This window comes from Mobula birostris, chromosome X (assembly GCF_030028105.1).
Source record: "Mobula birostris isolate sMobBir1 chromosome X, sMobBir1.hap1, whole genome shotgun sequence".
Classification (NCBI taxonomy): domain Eukaryota; kingdom Metazoa; phylum Chordata; class Chondrichthyes; order Myliobatiformes; family Myliobatidae; genus Mobula; species Mobula birostris.
This window is the reverse complement of record NC_092402.1, coordinates 12,657,553-12,681,031: the sequence shown is the minus strand read 5'-3', so window position 1 is coordinate 12,681,031 and position 23,479 is coordinate 12,657,553. Positions and strand designations below refer to the sequence as shown.

At 41.8% G+C, this 23,479-nt stretch overlaps 1 protein-coding gene across 1 annotated transcript in view; it reads right to left on the bottom strand.

Moving 5' to 3' along the window:
* Positions 1–23,479, bottom strand: part of mrpl45 (mitochondrial ribosomal protein L45) — a 54,943-nt gene that overhangs the window by 4,193 nt on the left and 27,271 nt on the right. Inside the window, exons 4-7 of the mRNA XM_072249270.1 lie at positions 21,524–21,622; positions 18,944–18,992; positions 8,526–8,675; positions 4,151–4,324 (exon numbers count right to left, since the gene is read on the bottom strand). Of these exons, the coding sequence (XP_072105371.1) occupies positions 4,151–4,324; positions 8,526–8,675; positions 18,944–18,992; positions 21,524–21,622 (472 nt within the window). The remainder of the gene's footprint in view (positions 1–4,150; positions 4,325–8,525; positions 8,676–18,943; positions 18,993–21,523; positions 21,623–23,479) is intronic.

Genomic DNA, 23,479 nt, shown 5'->3' with positions numbered 1-23,479 from the left:
CATGCGCTACCGGGCCGCGAGGAAGCGATATGATTTGGTGACAGGAGTCAGCTGCACCTTTCCTCATTCCCTGTCATGCCCACTGTTGAGCTTGAACACACGCGAGGTCATTACCCGCGTGTCATCTATGTCAGCACGGGAAGGAGATCAACTCCTCGAGCTTGCAAATGACGGCGGGCTGGAAAGTATGTTTGACACAACATCTCTGCTGGCATTCTGGATCAAAGTCAAGGCTGAATATCCTGAGATAGCCACGAAAGCACTGAAAACGTTGCTTCCATTTCCAACATATCTCTGCAATGAATGCAACGAAAACTAAATTGCGGAATTGGCTGGACATGAGGAACCCCCTTCGAGTATCGCTGTCTCCCATCGCCCCTCGATGGGGCCGTCTTGTTGCAGGGAAACAAGCCCAGGGCTCCCACTGATTCAGCGATATTGGTGTGTTGCAATGATTTTATATGTTCATACGGGGAAAATATGCGCTGTGTGTTTAATATCCAAATGTTACTTAAAATGTTATGATGCTATTGACTTACTTATATGACCATATAACAATTACAGCACGGAAATAGGCCATCTCAGCCCTTCTAGTCCGTGCCGAACGCTACTCTCACCTAGTCCCACCAACCTGCACTCAGCCCATAACCCTCCATTCCTTTCCTGTCCATATATCTATCCAATTTAACTTTAAATGATAATATCGAACCTGCCTCTACCACTTCACCTGGAAGTTCATTCAACACTTACTTCAAGCTCCCCGTCCTCCCCTGATAATTGACTTATCACTATATTCATGCGAAGAAAATATGCGCTGTGTGTTTAATATTAAATTTGTTAGATAAACCCTTTTAGAAACGAAATTGAGTGAATTAGCCACTTATCACCGATATTCCGGTCGTGATTAACACCCCGCCCCCGAACAGAATCGCCAAAAATGATTTGTAGAAAAAAATCGGCACGTACACACATGCGCAAGTCACGCATGCGCACTGGTGCCCGCGCAAGGCTTCATGGTCATTTTAGTCTTACTCGGGGTAAACATAACGTATTTGACTGCTACTCTTGTCCGTTGGCAACCCTACCCACCAACCCCCACCCGCCTAGTTGGTCGGTCTGCAAGAATATTGTCAATATTAAACCGGTCCGCAGTGCAAAAAAGGTTGGGGACCCCTGATCTATAGCACATCATTCCACAGGCAAATAATTACTTGCGAGAATGGGACCTGCTCACAGGGTTTCATAACCGGCCATTGTTGTTCGGCACACCAAGGGCTCGGCCTAAGAGTCCGGCTCGGATTTGGAAGCCGAGGATCTCGGGGCTCTGGAGACGGGCAGATCGAGGGTCGGTGTCGCGACAGGAGACCCATGTGTCGTCAGAATATCTACGGCTGTGTGCCCGGAGACCCGAGATCTTTGAGATCTTTGGGCACAGAGCTCGAAAAAAGCGACATAATGGATTTTTAACATCGTAAACCAGCAAGTTATTTGTTATATCTCCCCGCTCACTGGGAAAACGGAGACACCTCTCTCTCTCTTATTAGGGAAAGAGAGAACCTGTGGTATGTCGTATACCAGGTGAAACGTGAAGTCTTTGGGGTAACCGCAAGTCTGTGTCTTTGCTGTTGCTTTGCTCATAGCTGAGTGCTCAGAGGCGGTGCTGATGCTTCCTTTTGCCGGTGGGGGGAGGGGGATCTTTGCTTGCTGCCGCTTACACGCGGGAGGGAGGAACTGGGGGGGGACTTTGGGGTTCTAACATTTAACTGTCGTTCATTTTTTGCAACACTCCTCTGTTTTCATGGATGTTTGTGAAGAAAAAGCATTTCAGGATGTATATTGTATACATTTCTCTGACATTAAATGTACCTTTGAACCTTGAACCATTGAGATTTGCCACCCTCTGGCTAGAGAAATTCCTCATCTCTGTTCCAAAAGAACATCCTTCTACCCTGAAGTTGTACCCTCTGGTTCTAGACTCCCCCACTATAGGAAACATACTCTCCATGTCCACTCTGTCTAGGCCTTTCAATATTCAGTAGGTTTCAATGAGATCCCCCTCGTTCTTCTAAACTCCATTGAATATAGGCCCAGTGGCATCAATCTCAATTTGGAATCAATGCCAATCCTGCATGCCTTGTCAATGAGAGAGGACGGAGGAGAATGGCTGGACTGGTTCAAGCTGACAGGAAGGCAATAGTAACACAAATAACCACGTGTTACAACAGTGGTGTGCAGAGGAACATCTCTGAACGCACAACATGTCGAATCTTGAAGTGGATGGGTTACAGCAGCAGAAAACCACACTGGGTTCCACTCTGCTACCTAATAAAATGGTCACTGAGTGTATGTTTCAGTACGTTGAGACCATGCAGTATTTCCGTATTAGGGGTTTTTTCCATCAAACACTGGTGTTTCTGTGGTTTGGAGGTAGGAGGTTTCTATGTAAATGTTTCTCTTGGGAAGTTGAAAGGTGGGCAGACAGTAAATTCCACCTGTGCTGTTTGTGTGAAATGTTCAGTGACTTGTACCCATTGCACAATGGGTTAGCCTGAAATATTTCTATTTTAAGCTATTAGGCATTAATTATCGCACAGAAGAAATGAAACAAGATCATGCAGATGCTGGAAATCTTAAGCAATGCACAAAAAAGCTGGAGGAACTCAGCAGCTCTAAATAGAGTGGACATGCAGAGGATGCTTCCTAAAGTGGGGGAGTCTAGGTCCCGAGGGCCCAGCCTCGGAATAGGAAGTCCTTTCAGAACAGAGAATGAGGAGGAGTTTCTTTATCCAGAGGATGGTGAATCTGTGGAATTCATTGCTACAGATGGCTATGAAGGCCAAGTAATTGAGTATACTTAAAGTGGACATTGAGAGGTTCTTGATTAGTTAAGGCACCAAAGGTCACGGGGAGAGGCAGAAGAATTGGGGTTATGAGGAATAAAGCAATCATGATTGAATGGTGGAGCAGACTCAATGGGCTGAATGGCTTCATTCTGCTCCTGTGTCTTATGGTCTTTAAATGCCCACTATTACTTTAGTGGGGGGAGGGGATTAAACTCCATCAAGACTATGTTCAGGTTGCAGCGAGGCAAGGGTTAATATGCCCAGGCAAGGATAGATTGCACATCAGAATCAGAACCAGGTTTAATATCACCGGCATATGTCGTGAAATTTGTTGTTATGCAGCGGCAGAACTCTGCAATACATAGTGATAAAAACTGTAAATTACAGTAAGTATATATATGTTATAAGTTACATTAAATGAGTAGTGCAGAAAGAGAATAAAGAAGTAGTGAGGTGGTGTTCATGGGTTCACTACTTTTGTTTTCTTTTTGCGCTACTTATTTAATGTAACATTTTTAGATAAACTGCAGAAAGCCAGGCAAGAAAGGTATTTGAAGAGCATGACTTCCTTTTGCATGGATTGTGGGGGGAGTTGGTGCAGTAACAGAGCCATTTCACTTACTGTACAGGAAAGATGCAAAACACACGCACCAACTAAGAGACAATTACGGAGTCCAGTTAATCAGCTTCGACAACTGTTCTTCAACTCAATCAATTAAAAGCTTTTATATAATGTAAAAATAAAGTAATTCTCTTCTACAACTAAAGAGCAAACACCAGAAATTAGGTTATTCACATCTGTTTTCAACATCTAGGACATCCCTCATATTACAAATAGGTTTTGTTCAGGAAGGCTGTGCACGACACAGAAACTCTTCACGGTATGATCACCAATTCTCTACTGTGTAAAAAGCTCATTATGTAAGGTTCAGCTGCAAGATCAGGGATATTTAGTCAACTGTATGATTCAGTTCCTTTTTAAAAGTCACATTCAACCTGCACTCAGTGGCCACTCTACTTATTTACACCCCATCTGGCACCAACAATCATTCCACAGTCAAAGTCATTTAGATCACATTTCTTCCCCATTCTGATGTTTGGTCTGAACAACAACTGAACCTCCTGACCGTGCCTGCATGCTTTTATGCATTGAGTTGCTGCCAGGTGATTAGTGATTCGATATTTGCATTACATATGTATCTAATAAAATGGCGACTGAGTAAATACTAATGTTACAGAGGTAGGTGAACAACTATGGTGATAAGCTAACATAACTGAGCACTCGGTATAACAGCCCACAAAATTACCTTAATGATAGGATCTTTGGGCGGGGCCCAGGCAGGTACAATCTTTCCATGCATTCTCCATGATCCATAGGGATTGACTAAGTGTCTCTCAAACACCACGTACTCCAAGACGTCTTTTGGTAAGTCCTCGTTGCCATGCATCAGCCGACCAAATCGGTCATAAATGGCTAAAGTCTAGAAGTCAGAGAGAGAATGGTTAATGGTTTTCCATTAACAATATCAAAGTCGATCAGTATAGTCAATCATGGGTGAAAAAAGATTCTCTCAAAACTAACAGGAAAGAAAAAAAAAGGCCTTAATCCTATCATGACTGGAACATACTATTTTCTTTTAAAGATTCATGCCCAAAACAAGTAGGAAACACTCATCAGATCAGGCAACACCCGGGGAGAAAGAAATAGATTTAATTTTTCAGGATGATAATCATTTCTGAAGATCATCATATGCATGTTGTATGACATCATCATTCTGTGCTGTGTCATGATGTGGGCGATCATGGTCTTCTCACGACCATGATTGTTCTTGGTAAATTTCTCTACAGAAATGGTTTGCCATTGCCTTCTTCTGGACAGTGTCTTTACAAGACGGGTGACCCCAGCCATTATCAATACGCTTCAGAGAGTGTCTGCCTGGTGTCAGTGGTCACATAACCAGGACTTGTAATATGCATCAACTGCTCCCATGGCTTCATGTGATCCCAAGTTTGGGGGGGGGGGGGGTCTAAGCAGGTGCTACACTTGGCCCAAGGGTGACCTGCAGGCTAGTGGAGGGAAAGAGTGCCTAATACCTCCTTTGGTAGAGAGGTATCTCCACCCCACCACCCAATTTTAGGAGAGGGAACACAGAATATAGAAAATGGAGCAGTCCAGCACTGTACAGACTCTTAATCTACTCCAAGCCCTCCATTTTTATTTCATCCATGTGCCAATCTCTTAAATGTTTCTAATGTATCTGCCTCTACCACCACCCCTGGCAGCGCATTCCACGCATCCAACACTCTCTGTAAAAGGCCTACCTCTGACATCATCCCTGTACTTTCTTTCAAAAACCTTAAAATATGTTCCTGGTATTAGCCATTTTCACCCTAGGAAAAAGTCTCTGGCTGCTCATTCGATCTATGCCTATTATCATCTCGTATATCTCTATCAAATCAACTCTCATCCTCCTTCACTCCAAAGAGAAAAGCCCTAGCTCGCTCAACCTTTTCTCATAAGACATGTTCTCTCATCCAGGCAGCATCTCCTCTGCACCCTCTCTAAAGCTCCCCATCCTTTCCATCCATGCTGATTCAGGAGCCTGATAATTGTAGAGTAGTAACTGCTCCTGAACCTGGTGGTGTGGGACTCAAGGCTTCTTTACATCCTGCCCGATGACAGTAAAGAGAAGAGAGCATGGACTGGATGATGGGGTCCTCAGTGATGGATGCTGCTTTCTGGCGACAGCGCTCCTTGTAGATATGCTCAATGGTGGGGAGGGCTTTGCCTACAATGGACTGGGCTGTGTCCACCTCTCCCTGTAGCCTTTTCCTTTTCTGGGCACTGGTGTTCTGATCTGAGACTTGTCACTGAATGTCATTGACAGTGTCAAAGAAAATTGAATGTAAAAAAAAATCTAATCCAAGACCCTGAGTCTGTGAATGTTGCAGCAGTCTGCCACTGAACACAGTATGGCTCGTCTTCTGCCAAGAAAAGACTGGGGTGAGGCAGCACCAACTCCATCGAGGACACTGTGCCGCTCTGCACCCGGCACTCCGGTGGAGCACACCAACGCCTCTTTCCTGGGCAGCTGTAAACAGACGACATCACAGCTTGAGGCCAAGTCCTCACTACGATCGAGGCCACGCAGTGGCCCCGTCATCCGCCCCTGCTTCTGCCAATAAATCAGTGAATCAGACTTGCAGCATTCCACATCAACAGTGTCCAACAGGGTCTTGCAATCACAAGAAAAGCGACTTATATGATCACTCATTGTTAGACCGCACACTGCCTTCATGCACCGACACCAGGTGCAGGCAGCACCATGATCCACACCAAGTCTAGCTCCTTCAGTTTCTCCGCCAACCAGCAACTCGATCGTGGGGTGGACCTGCAGTACTTTAAGTTCTTAATGTCCAACAGGCCTTACGATTGTAAAAAATACATTAAAAAAAAGACAATAACACCTTTTGTTGGCCCCATAGAAGCTGCTGTGCCACCATCTTACCAGAAGTCTACTGTTCTATATACTATATATACAGAATGGAAGCAAGGCTTTTGGCCTAATGCGGTCTGTAAGGACATTCATGGCCTGTGTAATCCTTTCCCATTCCACTTGATCTGTTGTCACATCTTCCTGTATTCCTGGCTCATGTACTTACTTTGATTCCCTTCGAAGCATCAAAATTATTTGCCTTTAACTACTTCATGTGCCAATGCATTGCCCATTTCAATACGGGAAGGAGGTTTTTCACAAATTTCACGTTGGATTTAGTTATCAACTATTTATGTTGGAAACTCCAAGTTTTGTAATCAATATCCACGTTAGAAATGTTCTGATCTTTCGAAGCCTCCACCTTCTTGTCTACTCTCCGCGCGAAGAGAAATTTGTAAGTTAGGAGTCTCATGCAGGTGATAGATCCTTTTGTAACTATTGATACTCAGAATTTATTATCAACGTACATATGTCACCATATACAACACTGAGATTCATTTTCTGCGGGCATCCTCAATAAATCCGTGATAGAATAATAACCATAACAGAGTCAATGAAAGACCGCACCAACTTGGGTGCTGAACCAGAATGCAGAAGGCAACAAACTGTACAAATACAAAAAGAAAGAAATAATAGTAATAAATAACTAAGCAATAAATATCAAGAACATGCGATGATGAGTCCTTGAAAGTGAGGCTATTGATTGTGGAAGCATCTCAATGATGGGGCAAGTGTAGTTATCCCCTTTGGTTCAGTTCAGGAGCCTGAAGGTTGAGGGGTAATAACTGTTCCTGAACCTGGTGGTGTGGGACCTGAGGCTCCTGTACCTCCTTCCTGATGGTTGAGGGGTAATAACTGTTCCTGAACCTGGTGGTGTGGGTCCTGAGGCTCCTGTATCTCCTTCCTGATGGTTGAGGGCGTAATAACTGTTCCTGAACCTGGTGGTGTGGGTCCTGAGGCTCCTGTACCTCCTTCCTGATGGTTAATAACTGTTCCTGAATCTGGTGATGTGGGTCCTGAGGCTCCTGTACCTCCTTCCTGATGGTTGACGGGGTAATAACTGTTCCTGAACCTGGTGGTGTGGGTCCTGAGGCTCCTGTATCTCCTTCCTGATGGTTGAGGGCGTAATAACTGTTCCTGAACCTGGTGGTGTGGGTCCTGAGGCTCCTGTATCTCCTTCCTGATGGTTGAGGGCGTAATAACTGTTCCTGAACCTGGTGGTGTGGGCCCTGAGGCTCCTGTACCTCCTTCCTGATGGCTGAGGGGTAATAACTGTTCCTGAACCTGGTGGTGTGGGTTCTGAGGCTCCTGTACCTCCTTCCTGATGGTTGACGGGGTAATAACTGTTCCTGAACCTGGTGGTGTGGGTCCTGAGGCTCCTGTACCTCCTTCCTGATGGTTGTGGGGTAATAACTGTTCCTGAACCTGGTGGTGTGGGACCTGAGACTCCTGTACCTCCTTCCTGATGGTTGAGGGGTAATAACTGTTCCTGAACCTGGTGGTGTGGGTCCTGAGGCTCCTGTACCTTCTTTCTGATGGCAGCAGTGAGAAGAGAGGATGTCCTGGGTGGTGGGTGTCCCTGATGATGGATGCTGCTTTCTGTGGAAGATACTACATTATATCTTCCATTTGGTATCTCTTCACTTATTTTTCAATTTTTTTTTAAAAAGACACTGCATCCAAGATGAGATCAGGCTCTTGAACCAAAGGGATAACTTCATTCGACTTCACTTGCCCCATCATTGAAATGTTCCCACAACCAATGGGCTCTTCATCTGACGTTCTTCATCTCACGTTCTCAATATTTATTGCTTATTTATTTATTATTTGTCTTCCTCTTTTGTATTTGCAAAGTTTCTTGTCCTTTGCACATTTTTGTTTGTCCGTCCTGTTGAGTGTGGTCTTTCGTTATTTCTATTATGGTTCTTGGATTTTCTGAGTATGCTCAAGGAAATGAATCTCAGGGTTGTTTATGGTGACATATATGTACTTTGATAATAAACTTACTTTGAACTCTGAGCTACCACACACCTGTTTGTTGGTTGAAGAGTAATTATTGTCTGGGATAATCAGGAATAGTCCTCCTGCTCTTTGAATAATGCCATGAGAATTTCTTACACAAGTTCTAAGGGGTGGTTCTATGTTCTATATCTATCAGTTACAGTAAAGAAGGCTGTTAAAATACCTGCTGCGTGTGGAATCGAATGGTGACCTGGCCATATAAATTCCCCTTGCTGACCATGTCAGGACATCGGATGTGGACAAGCTTCGGTGCTTCCAGGGAGTGCAGGAACTTCCAGCGGATTGTCTTGAACCTGTTGCCACGCACCATGTCCTGATGGAAAGACCAGAGACTCCTATTAATCTGCTTTCCTCAATGGGAAGAAGGATCCATTTTGTATGTTAAAGATGTTTTGCATTTTTAAAGCACCTTTCATGACCTCAGCACAACCAAAAGCGTTTCAAAGTTTAAAAGTTCAAATTTCAAAGTAAGTTTGTTATCAAAGAGTACACATATGTCACCATATTTATTTATTATTGAGATACAGCACGGAGTAGGCCTTTCTGGCCTTTCGAGCTGCGCCACCCAGCAATCCCCCGATTTAACCCCAGCCTAATCACAGGACGATTACAATGACCAATTAACCTACCAACCGGTACAACTTTGGACTCTGGGAAGAAACGAGAGCACCCGAAGGAAACCCACATGGTATGGAGAGAACGGAAAAAGTCCTTACAGACAGTGGCAGCTATATAATACCATGAGATTTATTTTCTTGCAGGCATTCACAGTAGAAGAAATCCAATAAAATTAATTTTAAAAAACTACAAAGACTTACAAGCAAGAAATATGCAAAAGATTGTGCAAATACATTTAAATAAATAAATAAAACTGAGAACATGAGTTGTAGAGTCCTTAAAAGTGAGTCCAGTTCAGTGATGAGTGTTGTAGTGATTAAGTGTTTCACTGTCAGTCAACAATGAACAAAGAGTAACACATACAAAATGGTGGGGGAAGTTAGCAGGTCAGGCAACATCTATGGAGATCAATAAACAGTCGACATTTTGGGCCCAGACCCTTCAACAGGACACTTTCAGCAGTTAAGAGATGAAGAGATCCAGAGCGGGTGGAAGAACAGAGCAGGGTGTCCAAAAAGAGGAGGAGGGCTGAGAATGGGTCATCAGCGCGGGGTGGGTGAACCCTTGTTGAATGCAAGGAAAGCTATCAATTTGCACAAAACAACCTCAAACAAACAGAAGCATGGTAATGCTTGAACATCTCATCATTTATTTTAGCTGAAGGATGTATTTCAGCGAGGATGACTCTATTGCTGTCCACTGAAAGCCAAAGTTTATTGTCATATGCACAACAAAGAAACAAGGAAGGATCAACTTTATTCGCCATTGATGTACATCTACATAAGGTGGCAGGGTGGGGATACGTCTCTTCCAAAGGAGGTACAGTATAAGGCGCTCCTCCCCTCCGCTAACCTGCAAGTCACACTTGGGTAAAGTGTAGCACCTGCTTAGCTCCCCACCCCCCGGCCCTCCCCACCTCTGATTGAGGTCACAGAAGCCATGGAAACAGGTACGAGCAGCTGGTGCATATATCACAAGTCCTGGTTATGCGACCCCTGCCTGACACCAGGCAGACAATCTCTGAAGAGTACTGATAATGTCTGGGGTCACCCATCTTGTAAAGACACTACCCAGAAGAAGGTGATGGCAAACCACTTCTGTAGAAAAATTTGCCAAGAACAGTCATGGTCATGGAAAGACCATGATTGCACACTTTACGGCACATACGGCAGAACACATAACGAACAAACAGACATTTCCATGTATTCGGAATTTGCTCTGGTATGTTGGTCACAGCACAACATGCAGCAAAAGCAACAACATTCAACAATTATAAAGGATTATATAAAAACAAAGTTAGAGGTTTAAGTACAGATATGGAATAAAATGTGCATAAATACCATTATATAATTACAATGCAAACAGAATTTTTAGTTTTTTTTTTAATTTTATTTTTATTTGGATAAGGAATTCACAAATATCATGTACTTTTTTCACGCATATAACCTTTTCCATTTTTTTATATGTATAAAACTATAATTATTTATACATTCTTAAGTACACATTGAGATGATATAAAAGGAAAATAAATATTTAAGTAGATAATTATGTACTGTGGTAAATCTAACCTATTAGGCTAAGCAATGGAATTAGTTGTTAAGAAAAATGGTAATAATAGTTTCCATATAACTCTTCTGGACCATTTCCACTGGTCCAAAATGTTGTACATAAGCCTATGTATCAACCATTGTAGGTGTTTATATCCTAATTTGTTCATGCTTGCTCCTGCCCGCAGACATAATTATCCAATCCCTATGTACTTATTTACTTAATTTTTTCATATTTTATCCCTTTCCCAAATCTTTCCCTTTACTTGTGTTAATTCTCTATTTTCCAAAAGAAAACAAAAAAAACAAACATTTAGACTAGGGGTGCTTACGTTAGCAATATTACTGTGTTGATGACAAGAGCAGTATAAATCATTAGGAGAGTCATCTAAAGTCTGCTCGCATTGGGGTTATATATTCAATCCATTTATTCCAGGTATGATAAAATTTTTCTTTTTGAATTCTCAGGGAGTAAGTCAACTTTTCCATTTTAAATATTTCCAAGATAATTTCGTGCCAATCTTCTAATGTAGGTGGTATTGGATTTAGCCACTTTCTAGTGATTGATTTCTTACTTGCCGCTAAGAGGGCCTGCAGCAACTTTATATCTTCCTTCTGTTCAAGAAACAATACATGCCCCAAATACAGCGTCTCAAAGTTCAGAGGTATCTGGGACCTAAGTACCTTAACTAATGTTCTATGAATACCTTCCCAATATAGACTTAATTTAGGGCAATCCCAGAAAATACGAAAATGATTTGCCTCCTTGGAGCCGCACCTTCTCCAACACAACACATTTGTATCTTTATATTTTTCCTGATATGGGGTCTTGAAGTATCTTATAATGTTTTTCCAACAATGTTCTCTCCAAGTCAAAGAATTAGTCGAGGGCCATTGAAAACTGCAGATTTTCCCCCAAGCCTCCTCTGAAAGTACCAACCCCGCTTCTTTCTCCCACTTCTCTTTAATATACAGTGTATTTACATTTTTAGCATGGGAGAGTGCATTATATACTCGAGAAACTGATTTACTAGGTATTGAACTGCAAGCCGAATTCAGAATCTTGAAAAATTCTAATTCTACTGTTGATAGGTCTGTATATCTACAACTCTGGTTAACATAGTTTCGTACTTGAAGGTACCTAAAAAAGTCATTATGTTCTAGGCCATGTTTGTCCTGCAGGATTTGGAAACTTTGTAATACTCTTTTATCTATAAATGAGAGGTAGGTTGTAAGACCTTTCTTTATCCATAGCTCAAATCTTTTATCTCCTCTGTTGGGAAGGAATTCGGTATCATATGCACACCATCTAAAGAGTTTTAACATGTTATTAATTCCACATGAATTAACCACCTTCTGCCATACTTTTAATGTAAGATTTATCCAACTGTTTTTAAATTTTTCCAACTGGGCCATCAATCCTTTGTCAGCTATTGAGGCCTGTAGAGGAAAACTGTCAACTAATCCAAATTCTATTTCCTTCCATCTAGCCTTATATTCCCTGTTACACCAATATAACAGAGGGGTTATCTGTGAGGCATAAAAATAATTTCTCAGGCAAGGAAGAACCATACCTCCTCCTTCCTTCCCTAACTGTAAGGTGTTATATCGAATTCTAGGTTTCTTTCCTTGCCAAATGAAGCGGGAAATCCATTTGTCCCATTCCCTGAATTGATTATCATCCACCTCCACCGGTAAAGTACGGAAAAGATACAATAACCGAGGAAGAATATTCATTTTTATAGTATTTATCCTTGAATTTAAACTTAAAAAGGGGATAAGATTCCATCTATGCATATCTGCTTTTATCCCTGAGATTAATGGCCCATAATTTACCTGTGACAGTGTTGAAAGATCCTTCGGCAGGGTTATTCCTAAATATTTTAATGATTTAGCTTCCCACTTAAGATCATATGTATCTTGCAATTTTTTGGATGGTGTATAATTTAGGGACATAACCTGCGTTTTCTTTACATTTATTTTATAACCTGATATTTTCCCAAAGTCATCCAACAGTGTAAACAATCCTATAAATGATTTTTCTGGTTCACTCAGATAGACCAAAACATCATCTGCGAATAACGCCACTTTCTGTTCAATCCCTGCCACCTTGATACCTTTTACGATTTCACTCTGTCTTATTAGTTGGGCAAGCGGTTCAATATATAGTGCAAAAAGGAGAGGAGAAATTGGGCATCCCTGTCTAGTGCCTCTCTCTAAGATGAAGGAGTCAGAGAGGTCCCCATTTATCTTAATTCGGGCTGTAGGGCTGTCATATAGAGTCTGAATTACTTTAATAAACTTTTCTTGAAAGCCGAATCTTCCTAACACTCTGTATAGGAATGCCCAACTAACCGAATCAAAAGCTTTCTCAGCGTCCAATCCTACTACCATTGTCTCTGTCTCGTTCTTATTAACCTGTTCTAATATGTGCAGAGTTCTCCTTATGTTGTCCTGTGTTTGTCTTTGTTGAATAAATCCAGTCTGGTCTAAGTGGATTAGGCCAGGTAAAAGCTTTTCCAATCTGCGCACTAATATAGATGTAAGTAGTTTGTAATCTAAATTAAGAACATTAATTGGCCGATAATTGCCACATTCTAGTTTATCTTTACCCTCTTTAGGAATAACTGAAATAATCGCTTCTCTCCAGGAAGGTGGAGTTTCTCCTCTCTGCAAGATCCAATTAAAGGTGTTAAGTAGTAATGGGGCTAACTGTGTCTTCAGGGACTTGTACCGCTCTGAGGTAAACCCATCAGAACCCGGGGACTTTCCAGCCTTTAACCTAGAGATGGCCACGTTCAGTTCTTTGACAGTTACTGGTTCTAATAAACTTTCATTTTGTAAATCTGTAAGTTTAGGTAGATCTAAAAAATTCAATACACTGTCTATATAGGGCTCATTGGGGGCCCGGGGTTAGGAGTACAGCTCTCGATAATATGTTTCAAAACTCTCTTGAATTTTCCCTATTGTACTCTCCACAAGCTTTGTCTTTGGATTCTTTATTTTGTGAATTGTATTGTCTGCTTGTTGTTTTCGTAATTTATATGCTAATAATCTAGCTGATTTACCTCCTACTTCATAATTCTTTTGTCTCAGGTAAAGAAAATTTCTTTGAGTTTCCAACGTATAAATATCGTCAATTTCACTTCGCAATTTCCTAATTTACTGTTTTCGATTTGAATTACTTTTGTTGCTATCTACAACTTGAAGTTGTTTTAATTTTCCTTGAAGGTCTGCTAATTTTTGTGCATTGATTTTTTTCATGTGAGTGGTAATGGAAATAATTTTCCCTCTCAGTACAGTTTTCAATGTATCCCATAAGATCACTGGTGATGTTTCTCCCATGTCATTAATGTCTAGATATTCTTTGATTTCTCCCCTTAATCTCTCCATTACTTTCGGGTTATTGAGTATATGTGAGTTTAGCCTCCATAGTGTTTTCCTCATTTTCCTTTCCAGGATTAGAGACATAGAGACTGGGCTATGATCCGACAGATCAATTGTTGCAATATTACAGTTTTTTATCCTGAGTCTATCTGTATTAAAGATAAAGAAATAGTCTATCCTTGAACAGGCTGAATGAGGGAAAGAGTAATGTGTATAATCTTTACTAGTAGGGTGTAATTCCCTCCACACATCTTTAATTCCCAACTCCTCCACCAATAAATTCATTTTCCGAGTCAGAGGTTTATTCTGAGTAACTGTTCTTGAAGAATCTAATACAGGATTTAATCTAATATTAAAATCCCCTCCACAAATTACTACTCCTTGAGAACTGACCATTAGGTCAAAGATGTGTCTATAAAATGACCATTCACAACCTGGAGGAGCATAAACATTCAGCAATGTTATTTCTGTACCTTCTATTCTTCCTGTGATTTTTACAAACCGTCCTTCTTTGTCTTTAGTCTCTGAAATATGTTCATAGTTAAGAGTACTTGATATTAAAGTAGCTACCCCTCTTTTGTGACTCAGTTTATATGATGAATAAAATACATGCTTAAAGCCCATTCTTTTTAATTTTCCATGTTCAGATTGGCTCACATGTGTTTCCTGGAGGAAAGCTATTTGTGCCCTCTCTTTTTTCAATTTAGACATAATCTTATTTCTTTTAATTGGATTCAAAACCCCATTAACATTATAGGAAATTATTTTTACCAATTCAGTTTACATTTTTCTCTAGTAGAAAAAAAACACTCTCCTTTTCTAACCAAACAGTAAGCAATCCCTTCTCAACAGTAAACCAAGACATATAACCACACCCTAGACATTTTTGAATGTGTAACATTTGAAAATTTTTCCCGACTTCCCACAGTGAGGCCTGAGCACCGACCCGCCTCAGTTCAGAGGGATAACCTCTATCTTCACCCTGTGTTGGAGGGCCCTCAGCAGTTTGAATAATCATAGAGAATTTTCTCCTATTTATGTCTCGACCAAATTGCTATCATTCAAATTATTCTGCCTAGTTTATTTTCAGTTACCAGTTTTCATTTTACCTTTAAATCCGATTTACTCTTTTCAGTCATTTCTCTTAATTAATCTGTATTCTCTGTACATTCGCGTCTGAATATTTGCAGCTTTTCCTTGTAGTTTGACACCCTGGTTCGAGTGGAACGTCCTCGCCCCACTAACTGCCACGACTTCTGCCGAATCCTCTCCAGTAGCGACTCTGGTTGGGTGATAACTTTAATAGGTAGTCCCCGGTCCGCCAGGTCCGACGTTGCCTCCTCTACCGTAGCGTAAGTTTTTGTCCCTTCGTCGTAAAAGACTCTCAGCCGAGCTGGATACAGGGTCTGGAATTTGATGTTTTCCTTCAGGACTCTCCGTGTTTCCGTATATTCCTTCCGTCTGGCAAGAATCCCCGGTGCGTAGTCGTGGTCTAAACTGATTTTACAGTTGTTCCACATGAAACCTTTCTTTTGCCATGCCCTTTTAAGCACCTCTTCCTTCGTTCTGTAACTGAGAAATCTGACCAGAATCGATCTGGGCTGGGCGCCTGCTGGGGGCTGTGGTGCCAACGCGCGGTGAGCTCTTTCTATCTGTAGGTCTTTTGCGGCCGGTATATCAAGGTTCCCTCTAAGCAGCTTCTCCACGAAGGGAATCATCAATCCGGATTTGCCTTCAGTTCCTTCGGGAACTCCGTAAATCCTCACATTTTCCCTTCTTGAGCGGCCTTCTTGATCTATTAGTTTCCACTGGAGCTGGTCTTGCAGCTGCAGCATTACTGCTATCACTTCCTCGGCGTTTTGTAGCTTCTCTTCAATTCCAACAATCCTCGTTTCGGCTTCATCTATCTGCGAGTTAGTTTTTACTATTTCTCCTTTAATATATTCCAGCTGTTTGCTGTTACCTTGTCGGAACTCGCGAATCTCTCCGAGAATCAAAGACAGAGTCACCGATTCCCCCTCATTACCTCCGTCCTGGCTTGCCGTGGGGGAGCTAGGCCCGTTGCCTTGCTGCGTCTCTTTATGTTTATCAGCCTTCGGAGCGGACTTTTTAATCTTGTTCTTAGACATCATCCTTGCCCCTTTTATTAATATAGTTATGCAATATTAAGTATTTGTCTAAATTCGATTTTGGGGCAGTTTACCTTCTTTTTTTGTCGAGAGACCTTTTCCTTACGCCACCATTCCCTTGATGACCGTAAACAGAATTTTTAAAAAGTGGTTTAAAGTGTTTACAGTGCAGTGACTGAGGTAATAGATGAGGGGAGTGATAGATAGATAGATAGATATACTTTATTGATCCCAAGGGAAATTGGGTGGGGAGGGTGGGGTGGGGTGGGGAGAGGAGATAACAAGAATGGTTGATCAGATTAACTGCCTGGGGGAAGAAACTATAAAATGGCTTGGAAATTTTTGCTTTGCTTACAGAAAGGAACTTTTGGAAAAGGCAGTTTGCAGGGTGGGTAGTGTCACAGCTGCAATGAGAACCTTACTTGCAGCAGCTTCACAGGCACTTAGCATCACAGTGCCATGGTGATTTGGTTCGTCTTACATCCAGCAGGAAAGCATTGCGCTTTCAATAATCTCACACCCAAAGGATGGCATCTCTCAGTGCAGCAATACTGGATATCATTGCCAGAAATATTCTTAAATCAGTGATGAGGAAGTCTGTGGACCACAGATTAACAAAGTTCAAAGTAAATTTATTGTCAAAGTACGTATATGTCACCATATACTACCCTGAGATTCATTTTCTTACAGGCATTCACAGTTTGTTCGTTCATTTATTATGTGCTGTGTTGTATGACATGGCTGATCATGGTCTCCATGAACATGATTGTTTTTGACAAATTTTTCTACAGAAGTGGTTTGCCATTGCCTTCTTCTGGGCAGTGTCTTTACAAGATGGGTGACCCCAGCCATTATCAATACTCTTCCGAGATTGTCTGCCTGGCGTCAGTGGTCTTGTAACCAGAACTAAGCAGGTGCTCATGTTGCCCAAGGGTGACCTGCAGGCTAGTGGAGAGAAGGAGCAACTTTGGTACAGACATATCCCCACCCTGCCACCCTCATTCACAGTAGAACGGAGAAATACAATTGAATCAATGAAAAACTACACACAAAGACTGACATACAGCCAATGTGCAAAATAAAACAAACTGCAAATAATAAGCACTGAGAACACAAGTTCTACTGTTTAACAGTACTCTTACTGAGAAGATTATAGTTATCTAATTTATGAGGATTATCTCTTTAATGCAGATGTTGCAGGGACTGGAGGGTTTGAGCGATATGGAGAGGCTGGCCAAGCAAGATCTTTATTCCTTGGAGCGTAGGAGAATGAGAGGTTATGCATGACTCTATGACATTCACCAATTGTATTATATAGATTGTATTATATACCCTGCCATCACCGAGGCCTCGTCACTAGGACAGTGAGCTGTTTACTATACTGTTTGCCTGTGCTGTACACTACATGCATTATGAATCATATTTTATTGACTTATTTGTGGTAATATTTTGTTTTATGTGCTGTGTGTGATATATGTTTTGTGGGTGCACTGTGATCTAGAGGAACATTGTCTCATTTGGTTATATACAACATTGTGCAAAGGTTTTAGGCACATATATGTAGCTAGGGTGCCTAAGACTTTTGCACAGAACTGTAATTGTCAATGTGGAGCACGGAACGAGTTTGTAAACCTGGCGGGACCAAAGGATGTTGGGAATGGCGAGGGTGCAGCGTCGCAGGTGGGGTGTGGGATAGGTAGCAGAGAAGGAGTGCCAGGAGTGGGGAATGGTGCTGGTGCTGACACACCCAGCCCTGAGACACTAGGCAAGGTCATTTGATTCCAAACAATTGGTTTATAGATCATTACAGAATGTCTCTCTGGTGCTTCCGGCTCCCTCCCCTCTCCCTTCCCCTTTTCCCAACCATGATTCCCCTCTCCCTGCCCCCCTTCCCACTCTCAGTCCACAATAGAGACCCAGATCAGAATCACATTTATCATCACTCACATACTTCTTGAAACTTGGCTTTTTTTGTGGCAGCAGTACAGTACATAAAATTACTGCAGTACTGTGCTAAAATCTTAGTCACCCTAGTTATATATATGTGTCTAAGACTTTTGCACAGTACTATACATGTACAGTCAGATGACAATAAACTTGAACTAGAGTCTAGATTTGTCTATCATGTTTCTGAACCCAAAGTCATCAGAGGCGAGAGTGCTACCCAGTGACTGAAGGCTGACATTCTGTATACCCTTAAAATATCTCCCACCCTGTGAATGGACAGGAATAGCCACGTACAATATTGTTCATCTCTGTAAACAATGTATATGGCAAATAAAGCTGATCCTTAATAAGGTGGATGGTAGCAGTCTTTTCTCAAGAGATAAAAGAGCCAAAACTAGAGGACAAAGAGGGGAAATATTTAAGCAGGACGTAAAGGACAACTTTTTCACACAGAGTAGTGGGTATATGGAATGAGCTGCCAGAGGAAGTGGTTCAGCCAGGCACAATAGTATCATTTAAGAAGCACTTGGGTAGGTACTGTACATGCAAGAACAGAGTTTAGAGCAGGGGCTCCCAACCTTTTTTATGCCATGGACCAATACCGTTAAGCAAGGGGTCTGGGATATGGACTGAACACAAGAAATTGGAATTAGATGGGTGGGCACCATGCTCAGCATTGACTAGTTGGGATGAAGAACGTGTACACATGCCCTATTGCTCTATGACCCTATAACACCGACACATTATTGTACTCGAGATTTTTGCAATCAAGTCTCTCACCTTCCTGGGCCCAAAGCCTTCAGACGCAAGAGTGCTACCCAGTGCCTGAAGACTGATGTACTGTATACCTTTAAAATATCTCCCACCCTGTGAAAGGGCAGGAATGGCCACATGTCGTATTATTTATCCATAAGCTGTTGAGGTCCAGACACAAAAGGAGAAACTGGACTTACCGGGTAACACCGCTCTGTTACCAATTTATGAAGCTGTACTTTGTCAAAACTGTTAAAGAAATACAAATAAAGGATGTTTGTTTGTAAAGCAAACACACCACATTTTTAACTGCATTGCAATATATCACAGCATAAATCATGAAAACTTAAAGTACAGGATGTCCATAAACTCAATTATGTGACTGTTGGCTTCCTTAAACCATCTAGTTCATCCCAACCCCATTTCCTGTAACGCAGCAAATTCTTTCTTTTAAAATATTTGACCCATGAAGATGGCAGAGTTTGTCATCGAAACGTTGGTTATACTTGATACCTGTACCCAGCTGGAAGACCGAGAAGAGTTTCTTCATAGATTAGATTAGCTTTATTTGTCACAGATACACCAAACCATTGAAGTACGCAGTGAAATGTGACTTTCCACCTTTCAGGCAATTCGTTTGTGTTTTTACTATGTGATTAAGTGCATTCAGCTTTTATTTTCAAATGAGCAGTTTCAGATCTGTATTAGGTCACTCCCCGTGCAGTCAGGTAAGCAGTAAGTCAGAAAGCACATTGGCTGGTAGAAGGCCAGAAGTTTATGTCAGGAGCGAAAGAAGTTTCTATCTAAAGCCATCCTGCTGTTTCCTTAGCTTGAAAGCTGATGTTATATTGTTTAGAAGTTAATCTAAAGGTATTAATAAGATTTTGCTGAAATAGCATGTTATTTTTGAGTTTATTAGACACCAACCTAGATGCTAATGGTTTACACATACTATTTACAGAACCTGTAGAACTTGTTGAAATCTTATAATATTTCCCTGCAGAAAACTTATCTGTACTTACTTGTGTGAATGGGACAACGTGGTAATTGTGCTGTATTTTGTTGTTTTTCAGTTACACTCCTTATTCACTATGTCATGCCATTGAGTCTGCAATAAAACTCAGGAGTGAGGAGGCTAACCCTGACTCTCATGTCAGTTTTGAATTGAGCTTGGCTGACTGTCTAGTTGAAGTTGCAATACCTCAGCGAGGGCAGTACAGTGTCATTTCTGTCAAATCCAATCAGCAAGGATGCTCTGAGGGCAGCCTGTACACTTCCAGCACCAACATAGCATGCTCACAACTCAAAAATCACAACTCTTGCGTCTTTGGAATGTGAGGGGAAACTAGAGCCTGGTAATGCAGTTATAGGGAGAACGTACAAACTCAGCGAAGGGAATTAAACACTGACTGACCTGTGATCACTGGTGCTGTAATAACGTTATGCTAACCGCTACACTACGTTGCTGCTCCAAAATATCAAAATTATGCACTACATAAAAAACATTCCCCGCTAGTTCCCCTGTGAGTCTCTTTAATTCTGTGCTATGATTGATTAACCTACTTGTGCAAAGCCCACATTTCACTTCTGAAAACTCACGAGTTTTATATATAGCCTCCCTTTACCTCCTCTGCTCTAAGGAAAACAACCTTATCTTTTCTTTTAAGTCCAGCTAAGATAGTATATCAACCCTTAAATAGTAATTCCCTCAGTTAAACAGTCAGTTGAGATACTTAGTGGCCACTTTATGAAGTATACCTGCTCGTTAATGCAAAACAATCTAATCAGCCAACCACATGGCAGCAACTCAGTGCATAAAAGCATGCAGGCCTGGTCAGTTGTTGTTCAGGTACCAAACATCAGAATGGGGACAAATGTGATCTAAGTGACTTTACACAGTGGAATAATAGTTGGTGCAAGATGGGGTGGTTTGAGTATCTCAGAAACTGCTGATCTCCTGGGATTTTCACACACAACAGTCTCTAGAGTATACAGAGAACGGTGTAAAAAAACATCTAGTGAGCAGCAGTTCTGTGAGTGAAAACGCTTTGTTAATGAGAGAGGTCAGAGGAGAATGGCCAGACTGGTTCAAGCTGACAGGAAGGTGACAGTAACTCAAATAACCACACGTTACCACAGTGATGTGCAGAAGAGCATCTCTGAATGCACAACATGTCACATCTTGAAGTGGATGGGCTTCAGCAGCAGCAGAAGACCATGAACATACACTCAGTGGCCACTTTATTAGGTACTTAATAAACTGGGCAATTAGCATATATTCTTAATAGTTAATTTACTTCTTGAGTACAGAAGGTAACAAGAGGGAAAAGTCAATCTTCAAAATACCATAATTGAAAGTAGCTCTTGAAAAGGTCTCCACACCAACAAATGTACTGCTGAGGACACTGTTCTGTTAAACCTCATGGGTAAATGCATAATCTGTTATTGGGATTCACTGCCCAAATACACAATACTATGTGTATTATGCACAAATACCACCCTCAGAGGATGGGGTTGGATTCTCTCCCTCAGATAAACAGCTTGTCTAAATTCAATTTCAGGAATTATACAAAGGTGGCTTCTGGTCCCTGTTTATCCTGTCGTAGGAGATTAACCGCGCAATCAATCGGCAGGCACATTTAAGTGCACTTGCCACAGTCTCACGATCGATATGATACGATCGATCGCCACTACTAAATTTTCTTGCGCCCATGTAGCAGGAAAATACAAAACCTTGATTTTACATTTTCATTTGAAAAGCTCGCAGAATTGTTACTTACTTCACAAGGCACTGATGCGCATTTATGTAAATGTCCTGGGCCTTTGAGGCAAAATCCTTTGTGTTGAATTCACTATCGTGTTCTTTCACTTTCCGGGCTCTGTTGAAAGAAGTATTGGACCCGATCATTTATCTCTTAGATTAGGCTGTGTAAATGATTTTTTCTTTGCACTTTAACAATTAATTATCTGCTGATATTTTATAATATTACTTACCTACCTAGTAACTACCTAGTATGCTTCCTAGTAGTACAGTATGTATATGCAAGTTCAATGTGTTCCCCTATTGCAGGGGTTCCCAAACCTTTATGCCGTGGATCAATACTATTAAGCAAGGGGTCTGTGGACCTCAAGTTGGGAACAAAGAAGCTTCGAGAGCTTTCCAAAATAATAGTTTGTATAACCTCCAGGCCTAGTGGTTATACAAAGTATAATTCTGGAAATCTCTGCAAGCTTCTTTGTTCTGTGGCATTTAATTAAGTGGCCACACTCCAGGACACCACTTCAACAGGTGTGCCAAACCAGGTGAGGGTAGTCAGTGGCCTCATACCCTGCTGAGATAGGGACGTGCCTGTCCCAGCATGCAAAGTCAGCTCTGGCGGACGGGGTGGATGAGATCTGGCGTGAGATCCAATGGCCAGGAAGGTGATTCTGCAACGCTCCGTGGAGAGCAAAGGATGTGATAAGGCACTGACAACATCATGGTCATCCACTGCAACCAAAGAAGACCCCAGGTTGTGATGCTTGTTTGTACCAGTGGATCCAGACTTCTGAGAGAGTGGAACTGCCCCAGTGCAACGGCTTTTCCACTTTAAAAACTCTCCCACACAGGTTTCCTGTCATTGTTGGACATAATGAATAACCATCATTTGACTAAGAACTATCTCATTGGTTAACTCTTTACAAATCTGAATGGAATTTTCCTATCATCTCTGTGGTTCCACGCTGAGCACCATCTTCTTGCATCTTGGTTCTTTTGTCTGTCTCTTTGCCTAGCAAACCTCTATCAATAACAGTTTCAATTTTCCCTTCTTCTATCAGCTCTTAGTAAAATGATTGTGAAGCAATAAGTATTGTGCCTCTCTTCTGACTTCTGAAAGAACCGTGGATTAAAAACATCAGAATCCAACAGAAGGACCATGAGTCGCCATGAATGAAAAGTTAGATTCCTCTTGCCCACAAATGAAGACAGGGGGAAAAAAGGAGATATTCCAGTTATCTCATCAGTGTCAGCTCACATTGACTCCATAACAACTACTTCACCTGCGATGTTTGCCAACTTCATTACACCATTCGGCTCCAGTTCGGTCTCGATGCACCACAGCTTGGCTTGGCAGCTGCTCTGCATGTGACCTCAAGAAACTATGCTCTATAGATCTGATATAGGTTGACAAGACTATGTGAGGCACAAATCGAGTGGACCTAAAGTATTTTTTTTCCCAGGGCTGAGATGTCTAATACCAGAAGGCATGCACTCAGGTGAGAGGGGGTAATTTCAAAGGATGTAAGAGGGGCAAGTCTTTTTTTAAAACACAGAGTGCTGGGTGCCTGGAATGCAGTGCTGGTAGAGGAAACACATTAAGGACTTTTAACAGATGTTTAGATAGGCACATGATGTGAGGAAAGTGGAGGGATATGGACATTGTGTAGGTAGAAGAGATTAGTTTAGTGGCCAATTGATTACTAATTTAATTGGTTCAGCACAACACTGTGGGCTGAAAGGCCTGTTCCTGTGTTGTCCTGCTCCATGTCCTTTAGAGTTGTGGACACAGCTCAGCACATCACAGAAACAAACCTCCCCTCCAGGGGCTCTGTCTGCACTTCTCTCTGCTTTGGTAAAACAGCCAGCATAATCAAAGCCCCCATCCACCCTGCACATTTTCTCTTCTCCCCTCTTCCACTGGGCAGAAGATACAAAAGTCTGAACGTACAAACCACCAGGCTCAAGGACACCCATT